This window comes from Epinephelus lanceolatus, chromosome 10 (genome assembly GCF_041903045.1).
Source record: "Epinephelus lanceolatus isolate andai-2023 chromosome 10, ASM4190304v1, whole genome shotgun sequence".
NCBI classification, from domain to species: Eukaryota; Metazoa; Chordata; class Actinopteri; order Perciformes; family Serranidae; genus Epinephelus; species Epinephelus lanceolatus.
The window spans coordinates 13,110,243-13,131,062 of record NC_135743.1 but is presented as its reverse complement, the minus strand read 5'-3'; the positions used below and the strand labels follow the sequence as shown (position 1 = coordinate 13,131,062).

Sequence of the window (20,820 nt, the reverse complement as noted above, 5' to 3'; positions counted from 1 at the left end):
TGTCAATTGCCATTGCAGGCAAGGTTGCAAATCAATGACTAGGACTGCTTTATGGAAGTATTGGATTTCTGCATAGCAGTGATGAAGTATCTGGATTCGTCAGGTATTTAATTCAGTGGATGAGACGAAAACAGACTTTCTGTCTGCCTGTTTCTGCTATAAATGATTTCTCAGAAGACTTTTCAGTGGGTAACAATTACCACAAAGTTCTTGCACACTAGAAAATTGTATTGATAAATGCATCCCTTGTTGATCCCTTGAACTCGCTTCATTAATGGTGCTTAGACTTCGATTTGAGTGTCCTGCCCCAGATGGAGCCCAGCCCGTATGGGCTTAAAAGACACTAATCCGGGGGTCGTGAAAGTTTTTCAGGCCAAGGACCACTGAAACAGAGATGGAGCAAGGACCCCTCACCACACACATAAAATTGAGTTGTATATGGGCCTACATTAACACGTAGAGCAGCAGTGCCATGTATAAAAATACCGTCATATGGAGCATAAAATACTTAGCTGTTAAAATGATCATTATTAACAGGTTAATATATTTTTACATCATAGATTCATTTGACAAGGATTCATGGGTAGCACTTAGCAGTTATTATCAATGCTGTGTGCTGTGAATGAAATGGATTTTTCTTTTTTTTATGAATAGGCCGATTTGTCTTTGCTGATAATGTGTTGCATTCCTGTTAATGCCTATTTTCAGAGAAAAATAAAATAAATGATCAAACAATAATTTGCCAGCCCCCTTGCAGTAACTCTGAGGACCCCCCAGGCCAGGGGTGTCAAACTCATTTTAGTACACGGGCCACATACAGTCTGATTTGATCGCAGGTTGGCCGGACCAGTAAAACCATTGCATAATATCCTATAAATAACAAACACCTCCACATTTTCCCCTATGTTATAGTTTAAATAAGTACGGGAGTAGCTCAGTCCATACGGACTTGGGTTGGGAACCGGAGGGTCGCCTGTTCAAGTCCCTGTCCGGACCAAAAATATGGAGCGTGGACTGGTAGCTGGAGAGGTGCCAGTTCACCTCCTGGACACTGCCGAGGTGCCCCTGAGCAAGACACCAAACCCCCCAGCTGCTCAGAGCGCCTGTCATGGGCAGCCCACTCTGACATCTCTCCACTTAGTACATGTATAGGTCTAGTTTGTGCATGTGTGTGTTCGGACCTGTGTGTAATTGACAACAGAGTGAAAAATTGAATTTCTCGGGGATTAATAAAGTATATAAAATTAAAAAAAAAAAATTAAAAATTAAGAACGCTAATCCATTTACAAAACAGATGGCAAACAGCCTGTGATGTCTTCAGAAGAATAAATGCAATTTCAACAATATGTCTCAGTTTCCTCATTCACTCAGTCACACTGTCATTGCATGTGCATTTTTCTATACATTTCCACTTCTATGTCATAATCCTGACATCACCACACTGAAGCTGCTGGTTCACAATATTTTGCACAAGGTTCAGTAACTTTAAAATAAGCATTCATTGTTTTTTAGAGAACTGTATTCTAGTCAGGGTGGAAAAACTTCTGTTTAACTTGGTCCTGAGAACCGACATCTCTTAGCCTTCAGAAGTGCATCACTATTAGGTGTGCAAAGTCATCCAGTGGGCCGGATTGGACCCTTTGGTGGGCCAGATCTGGCCCCTGAGCCATATGTTTGACACCCCTGCACTAGACATCAACAACCAGGACGGCCACATGACGAGTTATAATATATAGTTCCACAAATTCAAAAGGAAAACACGTAAAAACATTAAATTTCCATGACAAAATTTATTCTGATGGATGCTATGTTCTCTAACTCTTGCAAAACCAAGAATTCCCTTATTTAAGACCAAGCACAATGCCTTTAGATCATCAAAACAGATCTGGATTACTCAGCTCAAGACACTGACCAGGGGGCAATCGAACACAAAATTAAATTTATCCTCCACAACACCAAGATCACAAAAAACCCACATAAACACTGCTCTTGAGGAATCCTTTTATCTGCCTACCTCAGTTGCCAGTGGTCTTATACAGTGACTGACAGTGTGCAGCAGAATTTCACCCCAAAATTACTCTTATGTAATCTATATCGATCTTGCAATTTAAACTGAGCATTTAAAGGCCGCAAGTCACGATTATTTTCAATAATAAATAAACGTCTCAATAATTCTCATGTGCCCGTCCAGCCGTACAAAATTCTACCATTGCGAATGATATAAAACAGAGAATTTCCTACATTTAAAAAGCCTCTGTTATCAAAATAGTTGTTGTTGCAGAGTGACCGATCCATTAAGCAACTTACTGTTTCAACCAGTATACCATGATAGAAGATTTTATCCTCATCCCTGACTTTTACTCACATTCAAGCTGCAACTAATTAATATTTTCATTATCTACTAATCTCAAAGCCCAAGATGATGTCTAAAAATAGCTCATTTTGTCCGAAACCCCAAAACGTTCCACATTTATCAACAATATAAAACTGAGAAGAGCAGCAGTCCTCACATGAGGAAGCTTGAACCAAGGAATCTTTTGCGTTTGGCTTAAAATGATTGATTGATGATTAAAATGCCTGCCAAGTGATTATCTATTCACTGACACAAATGTATCAGCTACATGTTTCAGACTCTGGTCTCACACACCGGCTCCACAAAGACATACAAATTCAGTAAAAACCACAGAAGAGCTGCAGAATTATATTGGCATTCAGCACACCGACACAAACTGGCCAAGATGTAAAGCCAAGAACAGGAATCCCTCATAAAGGAGCTGCAAGAATTTCTCAGAAAATACACACACACACACACACACACACACTGAGGGCTCATTGTCTGATCTGAAGAGAGACTCGAGAGTAGTACGGTGATGCAGAGGAGGACAATGAGGAGGAGAAGAAGAAGTGATGCTGAGAAGATGAGCCAACGGGAGAGGCAGCGGGAGAGACGGAGAGGCAGAGGGAGGAGGGAGAGGGCAGAGCGGCAGATAGAGAGAAAGAAAGAGAAAGAGAGAGAGAGAAGGAGCAGGCTGAAACGTCCAGGAGAGGAGTGCAGTGTCTGTAGGACGCCATCGATCCAACACTGACAGAAATAGACAGCCAGACCAGAACCAAGAGAGGCACTCAGAGACACACTGACACACAGCAGTGCTGCTGACCGTACACACATCTGCACAGCAGGAGCCATTCATACATGAACAAGCAAACACATTCAACGGCTACACACAAGCAGCCACGTGCACACACATGAACATTGATGGAGGAAAAGTGCTACACCAAAATTAATATTTGCATGTTTTCACAGACAACATAGCCGGTTTGAAACCATAATGACATGTTGCACAGGCATCGATCACAACAGTGTGTATGGGCCGGACCAAGCTTCGCTCTGTGCAACACCACCTGCAAGCAGCTGACAATCACATGATGAGCTGCAATTTTCATGTGTCCACTGAGCTGCTTTTTTCTAACCTTTGTGTCCACCTCAGTCTGCTCATGCTCTTCCTGTCTTTGCTCATTCCAAGATGAACCAGTTCAGCTAAGGCTAAGCAGGGGTGTACTGTACTACCCCTGCATTACAAGTAATGGACATCAGTAAGAGTGGGGTTAATTGAGGACTTACTTCTCATGTTCCCTTGTTTAAACTCTACTTCTTCTCTTTACTTGAGCATATTTTTGAGCCAGCAGTCTATTTTTTACCTCACTATATTTGCCATTTACACCCTTGTTACAAGTCTGCTCTAAATGCAAAATGGGATTTAGTGTAAGGCAGGCGAGAATGCGAGGAGCACCTCTACCACTAATGCCAAAACGCGAGCTAAAAAAGAAGCACCGCCTGTCTTTTGACTATAATGTGATGATGACGGAGCAAAACTCTGAACAAGAGGCAGCTTCCAGCCACACATCTGGCCACACTTTTTATACCAAAATCTCAAAAAGACACCAGTTACATGATTAAGTGCTTGCTGTGCCTCAAAAAAAAAAAAAAAACAATCCCCACTTTTAAAAACTCCTCTAACCTCTGCAAGCACATTGAAGTAAGTTGCACACACTGTAGATGAATATGTAGTTCGGTAGCTAACATTAGCTACGTTCATTTTTCACATGCAATGTTTATTTTTCAAGTTATGATAGGGAAGAGAAGGGTAGAGATAAGAGATAAGATAATCCTTTATTTGTCCCACAGCAGGGAATTTCAACATTACAGCAGCAAAGCGAAAGTGCAAAGAGGAAGCATCAGGAGAAAAAAATAAAATACAAAGCAATATAATAAGGAAGCACCAAAGAGAAGAGACAGACTGAATGAAAAAAATATTTAAAAAAATGGAAAGTAACTTGTACTTTGAGTAATTTATTAACCAGCTACTTTATCACTTTAACTTGAGCATAGATTTTCAGTGCTCTACCCACCACTGAGGCTGAGGCTAGACTCACTGGGGTTTGCCAGACGATTTGTGCACTTACATGAACATAAATGTCTGCACTTACGTAAACGCACAAGCATAAAACCCCCAGCAGGAGCTATAAAGAGAAAAAGTAACTTCCCCTATCTTATACTTAACCCGGTGATTTGCGAGTCATTTCCTCATCAGGTGTGAAGCTTCCTGCAGCAGACAGATGTTTTCATTGTACGGCAGACGCACAACTGTCAGCAGATTCAGACCCACTGATTTACTCATTGACATTGAGCTACTATATATCACAAAATGGAAAATAATCCTAGTAATGTTCTGTTCAAGTGCTGTATGCTTCACGTCAGATTAGTGTTGTCACGATACTGGAATTTGTCACTTCAATACAGTACCTTGAATAGTTTCAATATTTGATATCATTTTTATTACCAGGGGAAAATTTGACATTGAAGGCATATACTATTTAAATTTTTTATAAATATAACAAGCCTACAAGACAAACATCTTTTCTTGGTTAGTAGCTGAGAACAGCAGAATGAATGTGGTAAACATTAGAAATGAGAGCAAAAAGCAAAGCTGGGACCGCTGTATTGACACTGTTCTTGGCGATATGACAAAGTAGTAAAAAAAAATTATTACTAGTTCAAGAATATAGAATTTCAACAAAATAAGTGATATAGTTTTACATGTCAACTGAACAGTTTGCCTTCAATTATTCAGTAAAACTAAACAAAAATGATCTCTCATTTCTTTAGTTTGTGAACAACAACAGTAACTCAGAGTGAGATTCAGATTCTGTATACAATATTAATAGTGCCACAAAATAAAATCTACCACAAATTACACATTTAAACAGCTCCCAAATACAAAAATGTCCCCTGGGATCTATATATATATATATATATATATATATATATATATATCTCTATCTATCTATCTATCTATATCTATATATATATATATATATGTATAAAAATCAACAGGTGATTTCCTTCTTTTAGCAAAATTCTTAATGACTGAATTGGGGTTTTTTTCCACCTGGACCTTTATGCTCTGCCATTTCAAACATTTTTTGTTACCAAAGGTTTATGACAAAATCACTTAATGACACAACTCTGTCCACACAGCGAGAGAGGAGAGAGAGAGACGCTGTGCTGCTGCCAGAGGAGCCGCTGAATGAGTTCCCTCTGAGCGGTAACTCACTAAAAGCGTCTGAGACGTCCGGGGCTGTTCATAAAACATTCAGGACACCAAAGTTTATTCCACACTACTGAAGCTGCTCCTCTTTTTGGAACCACCACAGAGTCTGTAATAATTTTGCTTTCAGCCATGCTTGTTGTTGCCATGGGTAACAGTGTGATATCAATATATCAACAAGTTGAAATATCGCAAAGTATCACAATATGAATTTTTCATATATGATATTAAAACGTATACCGGTATTATCATGAATGAGATGATATGACACACCCCAATTCAATATGTTCTGATAAATGGATATTTTTGACTACACTACATCAGACAGAACACTTAAAAACAGAAATAGCTTATTTACTGATCTAATATGCTTGGAGAAACTAATTTGGGTGACAGAGTTTTGTGAAACGACATGATCTTAAAAGCTGAAGTGATTTTTTTTTAACAGAAAAGTATCGAGCAGCAATTTTGAACTAAATTTTGAATTTTTGACGTAATCCAACCTCTCCAATTCCTAAATTTACAGTGTTTCTCATTTTGTATCATTGTAAACTGAACATTTAAGGGTTTCCTGCTGTTGGCTGGACAAAACAATGTGATGATGTCATCTTGGGCTCTGCTTACTTGGCAATTTTCACTATTTTCTGACATTTTGTAAAACAAATAATCAAATAAATGAAAAAATAACCTGTAGATTAACTGATAATGTAAATAACTGTTAGTTGCAGCCCTTTTTCGTTACAGTATGATCACACTGAAAGTCAGTAAACTGTACGATGATGTTAAATTACAGCCAGACCTCATGTACAACCCTACATGGAGGTACACCACACAATGGAAGACCAAAACAACAACAATAGAATATAACTTATTTCGTGCTCGGACTTCAATTTTCTGCCAATAGTTTAATGAATATGCCTGTTGCCATATGGAATACTGGTTGACCGTGTGGTTTCCACTGACACATGAGACTGGTTGACAGCTTTACTGACTGGTTGCTGTTGCCATCAGGAGCAAGAGTGCTTGGGTAGCGAACATTTCTGCCTCCCTCCCTGGCCTGGCTGGGACTGATTAAAGCCTTCTGCTGAAACAAGGTCATAATTCACTTAGCCATTTCCCAATTTCCGCATAATTACCCTCCTGCTTCACGAACGCTGACACGCGCGAACACACGCGCACCCGCACACAGTCCCACCAGCGCTCAGACACAAACACATTTCCTCTCTGATTTGTGTCATTACTGAGAGGAGAGTGGTTAAAAGGTTTCAGAGTTGGCCTCTTAGTGACAGCTTAAATGGATAAAACCTCAATTAAAGACTCTCTCCCTCTCTGCCGCGCTCTCTCTGTGGATGGAATAAGCATAATTCTGTGTCCTCTGCAGTTTGTTGAAGTGAGGACCCTGCCTTGCTGTTTTTTTTCTCCTCTGGCTGCTAAATCAAACCTCCTCAATCAGGACTTTCTCATATCTCGCCCTAACTGTTTCTTATGAAAACCCGTTACAGAGAAGATACCTTCCGAATAAAGCCAAATAAACCTCTGAGGTTGTTTATGCCTTGATGAACCGATAACAACATTCATAATCAAAGCTCAACAATGAGCATCATTTCTGCCCAGCGAGCAGTGACAATAGACACTTCTCCTGCAAATGCGGTGACTCTCCTCCCTGCTGCTCCTCTGTCCTATCCTCGCCGCCGACAGTTGATTCCCCAGTGGGTTTGTTGAAAACAGCTGCATTTTCACGTGCGACCGTATTGTCTTTATGTGGAGGATTCCTAATTGTCACGTCGGTAGAGTTTATTAACGCTAGACCACTCTGCTCTGTTGTGATCAGGCTCAGCATATGGCTTCACACTGCCACTACGCTGCTACCATTAGCCACATCACAAACACACCATATGAGCATCTGGTGTGTGTGTGTGTGTGTGTGTATGTGTGTATGTGAGTGTGTGTGCTGGAGCTGACAGTCTACATTATTAGTACCCCCCCCCCCCCCCCTTCCCCAAAGCCCCAAGAGCGCTGGCGAGGAATAGAGTAGACATCACATAGAGTATACTCATACACACACACACACACGCAGATACACACATAGATACATAAAGCGCTTTGAAACAGCTTGTAAACATCACAGCCTTGTTATTAGCACCTGATTACACTGCTGGAGCTTAGGCGTCGGCTCAGAGAATAATGTTAATATCAACAACAACATCGAGTGTGCGCGTCTGAGCGTGTGTGTGTTTGTGTGTGTTTTCGTGTATTGCCTCCAGCCCATCGCTGTGGGATTTGTTCTCTGTGGACAATTTGTTCAAATTTAACACATGGGTGGGAAAGATAAATTCTTGTTTCTCCCCGCATTTTGCCTAAAACAGATACAGATAACAAGGGAAGACGGTCATTCAATAATTTGGCTGTCAGGGAGAAAAAAAAGCAATTCATCCGGCTCAGACGGCAGCGCTATAACTTAAATCAGCACAAACACTGCGGGACTCTGACACACAGCTTCTTGTTACTGCAACGTGATTTTTGAGAATTCAGCATCCTGAGAAGATCTGTTTAGTCACTTTACTGTCACTATTCAATCTCATTTGCGAGCTCTACATTTCCTCGCCGTGCCTTTACACTACTCATACAGACACTGTCCCTGGATTACCTCCAGGTCGTGCAGAACAGTGAACACAGGCCCCCGAACATCTTGGAATCACCAGTGGAGGAGCCAGTATTGATGTGTCTGACTTTGTGTGAACTCCTGCGTGTCTTAGTGCAACCAAAAGTCACTTAACGGCAATGTAAAATGGATCTCTGTTCTTTAGCCACTGTTAAGCCCCTGTGCAGACCAAAGACAAGTCAGAACTTGCAACTACTTGCTATGCACCAGCCTGCAATGTTCTAAAAACTTGCCAGTTTACACCAGAGCTTTGATTCTCTGCCTGAACCCGACTGAGCCTGACCTGACCCACTGGGTTCCGGCTGAGCAAGGCCAACAATTCTCAACATTCACCCAGGCTTGAATCCAGTCAGGTTTTTGCTTTCCCAGTGATACTGCATTCTTTTTTTTTTTATTTGAATTAAGTTTCATTTTTACTGCTCTTGGTACTCTGAAACAAACAGTATATTCCCCACATTTATGAATGGTATAGTTTGTGCCAGGGGACAGAAAGTATGTGGGTTCAAGAAAGGTTGGGCTTGATGTCTTGGGCCTGATCAAAGCCCTAGTTTACACCAATGCAACTAGACGAGACAGTGTATCATCTGCACATCAACAACTGTCTGTACTCCCATTCTAACCTCTGGCTTCAGTAAGGCTACAAGTAACGACTCTAAAAGTACGTTTTTTTCATATGTGTGTAGGACATGTGTTCATAAACAGCCAGCGGCAGCAGCAACCCACTGTCTGACATCTACACACTGTGAGGATGGAGACCAACATATGTGTCAAAAGCAGCGGGGATGTAAATGAGTCGGGCTCAGCGGGGACGGAGGGCTGTTGTCAGAGAATGCCACAGCGAGTGAACATGCCGTCCACTGACTGCTTGTAACAGACTTTACCAGCTGGCTTCACTACAGGCTGACTGGCTGCTGAAACAGGTGACCTGCCTTACGTTCTAAAAGCTACTGGCGACTTGACAAGCCGAGTCGCAGACGCCATCAGCCGGCGTTCTGTTGATTTATGCTGCCTTGTCGAAAAATGCTGCCATATAGCAGAGTCTCGCTATCTTATTCAAAGATGATTACATACAGGGGGAAGTATACTGTAAGAATATGAGGAGCATATTTCCATACTCTATCATAACATCTTTATTTGAGATTTCAGGGGTAGCATATTTCAATACACCAACATTCTCTATCGAAAAATGCTCAACAGAACAGAATCACTTTATACAATACCACCATGTTATACTGTAAGATTGCAAATAACCACTTGAGTCAAGTTGAGATGGACCATTTCACACAGCTGCAAGCGGTTTGTCTCGTTGCAAATCTTTGGTCTGAACAGGGCTTTAAAGACAAAAGCATGGTCCCACAAAGCTACAATATGTGCATCTGGTAGTGGAGGTGAAGGGAAAGTCCGTCGTATCGACTCAACCTTGATCCCAAATTTGGCTGTAATCCCCCTGATTCTCCTCTTAAAGCACGCAGCCTCTCTGCTGTTGCCAACATGGACGTGACCGTCTCAGAATTTGCACCACATTTGGAGCTCAACCCCATTTTCACACCTGTGCACACCTGGCCGGGACACAGGTGTGGCAGTCAGCTTGTCGGTTTTGGAAACTTACAATAATTGGGCGACTTGGGCCCACATTGTCCGAACACCTGAAAGGAGCTTTTCATCATTTTCAGACTGTCCAGACAGCACTTCTGAAACAGTATACACTGGCCTCAACACAAAGAACAGCAAGAAGAGCAATCACTCACACGACCAGTCCCACCTTTGGGTAATTCAGACTGTCCGATCTAACTGATGGCATGTTGTCGGAAGCAGGTGGAGACTCATGCACACAAGGACGAAACTTGGAAACAGATTTATCAAGCATCTCTGATTGTAAAACTGGTCCTAACCGGCCCAAAAATCTCAGAGTGATGCACATTTGGCCATCCTTTCAGGCATAACGACGTTTTTATCAGCTTTTTAAACTGGGAAAAGTCACCCTGTCTGCTCCAGGATTTCGTTGAGCTGCAGAGCTGCTCTAAACTATTAGACGTTCCCAGCAGGTGGCAAATGATATGATAAACATGCACGTTTGGGCAAATGTGGAAAACAGAAAATTTAATTCAAGCAACAAACGTCATTCTCAAACATAGTGACTCTATTCAACATTTTGATTTTGTCTTGGAAACACTGCACCATCCAAACATGCCATTCATGCTTTATTGAAAGCAAATAAATACAGCAATTACATGGGACATAACAACTGTGAATGCACTGTCTGGATCTCAAAGCCCTGATAACACACATTTGCCTCAAAATTGCGTAAATTTGTGGCTTTCTGTGATTTGTCAGTGTCATGAATTGCATAAATCACTGGTCCCAAGAATTGATAAGGACACATTCCAAGTAAATCCATATCACATTATCAACACATATTGGTTCTGCATGCATTATCCTTGATGTTTTACCCAAATGACACACAGACGTGCTCAGACCACAGAAACAGGCAGGCAGCAAAGTCAAACATCATATTAGTACTTTAACCAATGCACATTCACATTTAAAAGGGGTTCTTTAAGTACACGGTGTTAAATGGTGCAAGTCATTATTACTAGTGTGTCATGTTTATCAAACATGTTTTAGCCTTTATTGACTTTACAAGTCAACACTTCCCATGCATAAAATGTATTTGGGTGGCCTACTCAAACAGATGTTTTTGTATTTTTCTGTATTTATTATTCCTTCCTGTTCAAGTTTGTGTGAAAATGCGAACAACGGCGCTGAGCATTGACTGAAAAGTCTGCCAGAACACAGCATTCATGTGCAGTTCTTAGCTTGTGAATTCACTGTAGCCCACCACGTTACACCTCCACCTCCCTCGAGGTTGACTACCAAAAATAAATTCTCAACCTGTGGGAAACACTCGTCGTGATGCTATTTTCTGTATTTTACTTTTCCTGCATCAACTTAATGTACCAGCATCCTCTGGCCGTTGTTGTGAACATGTAGAATCTAGGGCTGACCTGAATGCTTCGAAGCTTCGAAGCCTCAATTGTTGCCATAGTCAGTGACGCCCATACCAGTATTCAGGTGCTCCTTTTATATATTATTATTACTATTAGTTCTTCTCAGACAAGGACATTTAAACTCAGATTCCAACTCACTGTCATCCAACATTAGTCACCAGCAGTCAGGGACAGTTTGACCACATGTGACAAGCTTACAGACATGCCAACAAGATGTCCAAAAAGTGGACTGGAATTATTTAAATTTGCAAAGATGACTCATAAAACATAAAGAGCCAGATAAACTAAGGAAAACTGGCATTGTACAAATCTACAACCAGTTTGGCAAATCAACTGAAACTGTAAAAGCTTAGCAGTCTTGCAAAGTATTCTTTTTCTAGCCATTATAGTTAGTGTTAGTCACCTCCATGCTAACAAAGTGGCTGATTGTCACGCTATTTTAGGTGCAAAAAAGTCTGACTCATGACCTCATCTGTTATTACCCACCCCCCCATACCCAGTCGAAGCGACTAATTGCACATATTTCTCACTGATGCTTTGATACCTAAAACCTGCTATTCAGGACGACCCTAGTTAAATCCACATTAACTTAATAATCACCATTAATTTAACTTTATAATTATGATTGATGTGAAATGTTACGTTTTGATGTTCTGCGGCGGGAGTGCTTTTACTTCTAGACAACCATTCAGTGCAATTTCTTGCAATGACTGTGAAAGGCTTGATAAACACAGTCTGCAAAGCGTCTTTGCTAACCACTGAGCCACGAGCGTGGAATCAACAGTCACTTAAATCAATACCAATCCTGGACCCAGGCATTTACAACTATAAGATCCTTACTTTGTGGCAGGCTGGATCAGAATTGCTCAACTTGGTCCGACTCTTGTATAAGCTTGGTCTTAGCAGAATTACATCCCTAAAATCCCTAAGAACCCGCTGCCTTTGAATCCAAACCATTACAGTGACCAGTTTGCGTTTGATCCAAGACGGAGCAAGCGCGAACGCTGCACATCAATACTCCATTTTCACAGCAATGCTTCCGATTAGTCGATCATGTAAGCGGGACAGCGTTTGAGGAAATGAAAGAGCCAATCAAGAGATGTAGAAAAATGGGGTGGGCTCGATATTTCAGGCTTGTCTTTTTCTCAAGATCAATGCGAGTGTTTTATGTGTGTGTGTAAATTTCCAGGATCTGCAAAGAGGTGCGTTTGAGGGTGGCTTTGGTCAAAATCTCAAAGTGTGTAAGACGAGAGGAGACGAGAAGGAGAGAAAATGAAAGAGCGGTTGAGGTGAGGTGAAGGAAAAGCAGACAGCAAAGAAAGGCGACACATTTCCTAGCACTGGAAAGATTTAGTCCAAGTTAATTTGACACAGAGAGAGAGAGAGCTCTCACAACATTCACATTAAACCACACAGCTCCCAAAATACCCCCCCCCCCCCCCCCCCCCCCCCCCCCACAAGAGTGCTTTCCCATCAGGCAACTGGAGGATGAGAGAAGAACAGAGAGGTGGGAGCACACTCCTGAAATCTAGCTCATCCCCAAAGAAAAAAGATAGACGACGAGAAAATAATTCATTTCTCTTCCCTCCTTTCTTGTACATGTCCCTTATTGCTCAGCTCACCTACCAGACAATCTCCGTCCAATCAGAAAAATGTATTTACTCCTACCCACGCACACACAGAGCAACAGCACGAGAGAGAGGTAGAGAGAGGACCACTGGATCTTATTATGCGAACAGAAGTCATCCATCACACAGGTGTTCCCTATTGCTTTTAATTAATGACGTCTCTATGCGAGCGTCTGCGAGCCACACACACACTTTAACACCCACACGTCGCCCAACCAGAATCCATTCACCCATACACTATGTGGCCTTAATATTCATTACTAATGAACAGCCTGATCACTGTGTCTATATGACTGTTCTGATCACTGAGCCTGTGTGTGAGGTTTTATTTTTGTGTTTGTGTGTGCACAAACACACACCACAGTGGTAGCTGACATAGCGGCGCGAACGCCTATGATAGATGGGTTGTACACACATCGCACGCACACACACAGGCGGGCCGTGTGCCTCATGATAGTGAGTGAGTAATACTCTCCTTTGTGCAGATATTCATAAATGTAAATGTTGTTGTCCTAAGTGGGGCTGGGAGACAGATAGTTTTGTGTTGCTGTCAAGGGGATGGTTGATTGGCCTGCTTAATCCTCTCGTCTGTTTCGCACACACACACATACACTGGGCCTGTGTTATGATGTCTAATGTGAGAACTCAATGTGTGGATCGGGGCACTGGCCAAGCATTATTATCATTATTATGATGACCCTTCTCCCCCTGCTCGATTACAATTCAACACGAAATCCGGCTGTATTCCTCCTGACTTCCCCTCTCCTCTAACCAGTCCCATAGCATTTCTCTCTCTCTCACTGTCTCCCTCTTCTCATATTCTTGCATTATTTCTCTCCTGCCCTGCGTGACGTGTCTCTGCACACTCTGACGAGCAGGATGAATATAAAACAAGTTCCACCTCAGCATCGATTACCACACATACGCATGTGCATTTATATGAGAAGCAAATTCTGCTTGCGATAGCTGGCTTCATTCCAGTGGCATGCGTTGAGGTGACAGTGTCATTGATACACATATGCAACACACACACAAAGCGACTGTCTAGAAATGCTTATGCGTTTGTTCATTCGCAACCTAATCGCTTCCGAAATATACAACTGATAAATTAAGAGATATCACCGGATATCTATTATGCAAACCGGTTAACTGCTGCATTATTAGATTACACACATATACGTGTACACGCACGCACACACTCACACTCACAGCGGTGGTTAATTGCCAGGTGGTGGAAGATAATGTGTGATTTAACGGACTGATGGATTTGTTTTTGTTTCGGTCACCCATCAATGAACAGAGACATCTGTAACGGGGCAAACACACACATACGCGAGTCCTCACACACACTAAAACGCACACCATTACACACACACTCATGCCCAGGGATATCAGTGACAAGTGACTGATAGGCGGTGGCAACAGCCATTGTGCAAGACGCGAACGCAGGAAATGATCCATCTTCTCGAAGTTAAAAAAGTACACAGCGGGGACGTGTGTGTGTGTGTTTGTTTGGACTCGCGTAATCATAGTCAAATGTGAAAATGTACATGTCATAAGCGTGCATGCCCGTGTGTGTGTGTGTATGTGTGTGTGTGTGAAGCAGTTAATCCATGGTAACATTCTCAGCCTGTCTCTTGTGGTTGATGAGTGGCTCGGGGTCAGAAGCTGGTTGAGAAACTGCGGGGTCCTGAGGCTTTACAATGTGTTTACCACTCAAACTGACAGCTATACTACAGCTTATTATTGGCCTTCTAAACCTCCACACTGCACTGTGAGTTAGAGAAACTCCAGAGAGGCCGATTGCCAACGGCTAGAGACACGCCAGCCAACCCTACAAAATGTGGGATGTTGTGGCGTTGAGTGCAGAGATTAAAATAAACGCCGGGAATGGGATCTGTGCCGTCGAAAAATGGCTCGGAAGTGTATAAAAGGGTGGATTAGACAGGTTATCCTGCAGTTTATCTGTCTTTTGTGTGTCACTGTCCGTGGCCCCTTTGTCTCCTAATTCAATAAGTAGGCTGGATTGAAAAAAAGTTATCCCCACTCACTGCTCATACGTTGTCATTGTGTATGTGTGCACTGAGGAAGAGAAAGAGAGAGGGAGAGATGGGAAGATCAGGGATGAGGCAGGTCCACTGAGATGCAGTGTTCTTTAATTAACCACAGTCTTTTATAAAAGACACACACACTAAGACTCACACTGCAGGGGCTAAGAATATTCTGCCGCTGGGATGAAAAGCGTATTGGCAGTCAACGTGTGGAGAGAGAAGGAGGAGAGAGACTGCGGGGCTCTGCAGTACTCAGGTCCTGGACAGTCAGGTTAAAGGTTAGGCTGCTCCAGACTGCTGTAGTACTCCCACTGCTTTGTCAGAAAAATCAACTGCAGCTTTCTTTCCCTTTACAAACAGTCTTGAGTACACAGTGAAAGGCAACTGACAAATTACTTAATTAAATATACATTTTACCAAGGTCAAAGCTGCTCATGTTACGTCGAGCTGATTGTACCAAGGTCCCGGGTTCACTTCCTTTTCCTTTATGCCTGTAAGCGTTTTTCCCCCCCTCACATTTTATCTTAATCAACTTCTGTGTCTTATATGGAAACTGACGGTGGAATTTCATTAGCATTTATTATCAAATTGTTCCAGAGTCAAGAAAGTATAGAAATTGAAGATGAGCCTCCTCAACATTGAGAGAAATATATCAGCTAAAATGCATTAGCAGCAACTGTGCACACAATATTAGTTTCTCTAAAATGTGCCGCAAAAATAATTTTCTCGCATTCAGAAAAACTAATATTGTTTACAGCATTGTACCAAGACCAATAACATTATGTTCTCCGCTCCTATTACTTCACGCAGTACTTCATGTATAGTAATTCTGTTGTCGAGGCATAAATTCGCTTGCCTCTCATACTTTTATTCCACGCTGTAAACTAAAATCATTGGCCTGGAGTTATTGTCGGCGGACACAATCATTGATCCCCCTTCTGCAAAAACAACAGCGTATTTTCCAAGTTTTCATTTTGTTTACGTCTTTAATAAGCGCAGTCGTAAAATGTGAGTCGCTGCACGTCCGGCTGCTCATCTTAGGGGGCCAGTAAATTCTGCTGAAGATGTAAATACCACAAACTGAGATGTTTTAAGGGCCGCCTGGTCGCCGAAACAGCGCTCACACATAGACAGGATTCACTGCAAGATGGAGAGCGAAGAGGAAGGTGTGTGTTAGTGTGTGACATGCGCTCTTGTGCACCTCTGAGACCTGAAATTTAGGTTGATTATTGCGTCATTTTTGCGACGTTATTGAGACAATCTAAACACATTAGATCACAGAGAATTGCTCCCTGAAGTGAAATCTTGAAAATCTGTCAATATTTCATGTCAAATCTGGCATTCAGTTGCAAATTTACAACATCTGATCTGCATGTTATGGGCAGAGGAGAAGGAATGTACAGATTAGGATGCGGAAACGCATTTATATACAACGTAAATTAACAAGATTTTACTGTGAATTGCTGAAAGAGAGATCAGCCTACAGTGTGTTGCAGCAGACTGACGCTACATTCTTAAGGATCCAGCAGCAGAGCCATGGACTCACGAGGACAGTATTAAAAAGGCAGCTTTCACACACACAAAAAAAAAAAACCGAGAGAGGAGAAGAGAGAAAAAGGGGTTTTCACTTGAATCAAGATAGGGGCGAAGAGCGACGGATTAGGAGGATAACAAAAAGGCCAACGGACTGAGTGTAAACAAGAAAGGGGGTTAGAGAGGGATAGAAGGAGAGAGCAAGTTGGAGAGGGAGCGAGAAGGAGAGATTGAATAGTGACACTGCTACAACACAATGGGGTCAGGATGAAGAAGTGCTCCTAATTGAACCAGATAGAGGAGAAGACAGAGAAAGAGCCCTGAAAGACTGAGAGGGGAGAGCCACATGACGGAGACAGAGGAAGGAGAGGGGATCACGTGTGATTCTCCTTTTTCTTTCTACTCCTCACCATGCATGGCTGAAGGTAGAGGAGAAGGGGGGAGGGGGGGGTGAATAAATGCACACATTGACGTTGGCCTGAGGAACAGAAACTAAATATGCAGGCATAGTTGTGCAAGTGGAGGTGTTGAAAAGATACTTCGGAGCCACCTTGACTTCCCAGTGGGGGTCTGACTGAGCAGTTTGAGACTCAAAAATAGCTTCCACATACAGCGAAACATGAGAGGCCTGTGTGAATGGCTTTTGGGGATCTAAATCATTTCTTCCACTTATATAAAAGACAGACACAGATGAAGGACATGGCTGCTGTAACCCTGATAAAGCACTGAGAGAGACACAATCAAGCCAAACAGCATAGATGGACTGAGAGTGTGATGATGGTGTGAGCCTGACACACCAGGGAGTGCATATCAGGACATTTAATTCATCCGTTTAACAGGTGGAGGATAGAGAGATCAAAGTGAGATGACATTTAACTGCACACACACACACACACACACACACACACACACACACACACAGGTAAGAGATAGAGAGGTGGTCTTACTGTATGTTGGAGCTGTTCCAGTAAACGGAATGTCTGTTGGCTGACACCTGGACCACGTCCGCCCAGGTGAGACTCGTTAGCACCCAGAGAGACAGCGCTACCAGAGCCATGCTCTCGGCTCCTCTCTCGGCCTCCGTCCCCCTTTCGGTCTCTCCGGCCACTCTCTCGGTCCCTTCACCCCACCAAACAACGCGACTCAAACATCCCAGCAAATGCCTATCAGATGGGAGAGGGGGAGAACAAAAAGCTTCATGCATGCATACAAACGGACACGTTCAATGAGACTTGCTGTGGTTAATAACTGTTGTAAAAGTCTATTGTGGTGTGAAGTGACTAACACCCCCCTCTACCTCCCCTCCCTCCCTCCTATAAAGCAGACTGCGATCCCCCTCCTCCCCTACCCTACCCTCCCACCCTCTCCAACAAATCCTGGGGCTTCAAACAAGGGGGTTTGTGGAAGTCCGTATGAGCGGGTCCCCCCTTTTAATGAATGAGCTGGTCCTCTCTCTCTCACCGGGAACTGCTGCTTCTGAGCCCGTCTGAGGAGTGTGGGAGGCCGGTATTGGGTCCAAGCGGGAGGTCGGTCTACCTCCGGGCATGAAACGCTCCTCTCCGCCGGGGAAAGAGTTGCTGCAGGCGCGCACGGGCTCACTGAAGATAAATGAAGAGTGGAGGAAAAAAACGGTGGTGAAACAACAGATATTAAAGTCCTCTTCTGTTTTTTAAAAACTGTTCTTTATCTCGGTGCTGCTGCAGTTTTCTTTCCCCTGCTCCAAGGATCCGAGAGATGCAGAGCACGCCGGGGCTGCTGCGCGCTGCAATCGCCTGCAAACAATTCAACCGGCCAGTTTCATTAGGTCTTCAAGACTCTATCCGACAACCATCGTTTACGGTGAGCAGCCTGCCCACCCGTCTCTCCCCTTTCTCTTTCTCTCCTCCTTCTCCCTCTCTCTGTTTGGTAGGCAGCACTCGTTCACTTTCTAACTCCACCCCCTGCGAGCGACAAAAGCGCATTCCTCCAATATTGTGGCCGAGTCGCTGCACACATCAGGCATCACTGCGACTTCAAGTTTTTTTTGTTTTTTTTTTGCTTCTGCTTTTTGTCAACTATTCGACCTCCAGTGCAAAGCTTTGAATCCCCCCCCCCCCCCCCCCCCCCCCCCACACACACACATCTTCTGCCAGATATGTCTGCAGCCACCATCTGCAGCCTATTTTTCACCCCCCCTCCTCCTCCACCTCTTCCTCCCCAGCCACACACACACATACACACACACACACACACTTTTGTGCATTTTTATGACAAAGCCTTAAAAAACACCCATAAACTCACGCAAGCACACGCAGGCCTTTTCTCCTCCACTGTCACCCCCCTCCTTGTTTGGATCCACCACCAGACACTGTAAGTCAGTCTAATACAGTACTATTATCATGTGCAATCCTCTTATAGCTGCAGCACATTAACACGCATGCCCGCGCGCACACACACGCGCATGCCCTTCCAAGTAATCTATCCACCATAAAGAAAATATACAACCAGGTGTACTGTAGGTTTGCAGCGATATTATAGTGACTTTATCAAAAGTTTTGTTACTTGCTGTTTTATTTTTGCAAATTGTCCCATAGAATAAATTCCACATTCAAATTTTATTAAAGCAATTAACATTTAAGTTATAATACAATAAGAGTTATTTCAAGCAACTGTAATGTGGCTGCTGTTATATATTACTGTGGCTCTGTCCTGCAGAGATGTGGTAAAAATGTTCAGTAATTTGCCCCCCTCTGTCACCTCCACTGCTACAAGCTGTGCATCTCAGGTGTGTGTGCGTGTGTGTGTGTGCGTGAGGAACAGGCCAGACAGGCAAAGAGACAGGAGGAGGGAGTGAGAAAAAGAGAGAGATAGCAGATAGGAGAAAGATTGTTACAGTTTTCTTGCCGCCTGCTGGGAATGAGTTGGTTAAGGAGAAGTCAGAATGATTTATTGGGAGAAAAAAGGAGGGAAATAGGGGAGAAGGAGAGCAAGAAAGAGAGTGAGATGAGATGCCATCGGGGAATCCCTCTGTCTTCTCCAGTCCTTCCACTCCTCTCACGAGCTGTCCATTTAATCCCCCCACTGTCTCTGTCTCCCCCTCTCTTCTTCCTCTTCTCCTCACCTTATCCTCCCATTTCCAATGCAAACTTGTCTCCGTTCTGCGATCGCTGCTACCTGGCTCTGCTATTTTGCCTCTCTGTCTCTGGTGGTCTACCTGTCTCCTCTGCCTATGCCTCTCTCTCCATCTCTCTCCCTTACAGCGGCCATGCAACTTTTTTAATGAGCACTCCTCCTTTGCCTCCTCTCCTAGCTCCCATCATTTCTCCTTAGTCTCCCCGTGTTGTATCTCTGTTTATCGCCACACTGCATTGTGTGATATCACAGCAACACAGTTAAACACCTGCTACAATCAAATATACATGCCCTGTACGTATAAACATAGATACATACATATTTTATGATCAAGCCCCAGTGGTGTCCATGCAGACGACTTTGGGTCTCTCTCTGAAATTTCAGCCGTCATAATTAATTTTTACAATTATTTATTTATTTTTGGTGGTAACAACATGAAAAAGATTTTTAAAGATGTAAGGGAATCGTATAACATTTTGGGAATTACTCTCATTTGCTTTGTTGTTGAGAGTTAGAAGAGACGATTAACACCACTCTCATATCATACAAGAGGTGGGTATACTGTAAACAGCCAGAAAAAGTAGTAGATATAGCCTGTGTAACTGCATATACCCTCCACAACACCACTGATGTAGGGTAATGAGCAAAGGCGGTTATCACACCTTTAGAAAGAGTTTACAGTGTGTTCTGTGGACTATCCACAACAACAGGGATACTGTTTTTGGAAAGAAGTTACTGTTGATTTTTAAAGTGTCTATGCAAATTAAACCTAAACTATATGCACGGCTAGACAAGAATTAAGTGAGTAAATGTGTTTTTCCCATTTAGATAAACTGTCCCTTTAAAATGCAGTCTGTAAAGCATCAATGATTGACTGTGTGGTGTCCACAAGGGGCTGGTTGTAAATGCACCATATGGCTACATTTGAAAGGAAACTGTAAATCAGGTGCAGGAGGGCAAAGTCTGAAAAGCGGACAGCAGCAGAAGCAGCGATTTGGTACTTTTTTGAATAACAAAAATTCCACTTCTCGCCTCTCCGTTCGGTTTCTTTGAAACAGACGCTGACATGTTCTGTTTCAGCAAACGCCCCTGTCAATTCTAATCATCCAGGTTGGATTTTCCAGGCGTGGGTTGCAGTGCTATTGGATTACTTTTGTATTGGGGTTATTATGAGAAACGACCTCGGGGCTGACTGCATGCGGTGACACCGAGGCTCTT

General features: G+C 43.0%; 1 protein-coding gene across 1 annotated transcript in view; it reads right to left on the bottom strand.

Moving 5' to 3' along the window:
* The window catches only part of efna3b (ephrin-A3b), a 76,813-nt gene extending 58,427 nt beyond the window's left edge, over positions 1-18,386 (bottom strand). The window contains exons 1-2 of the mRNA XM_033641328.2: positions 17,953-18,386; positions 17,439-17,654 (exon numbers count right to left, since the gene is read on the bottom strand). Coding sequence (XP_033497219.1) covers positions 17,439-17,548 — 110 coding nt within the window. The 5' untranslated portion in view covers positions 17,549-17,654; positions 17,953-18,386. The remainder of the gene's footprint in view (positions 1-17,438; positions 17,655-17,952) is intronic.
* Positions 18,387-20,820: the final 2,434 nt, after the last annotated feature.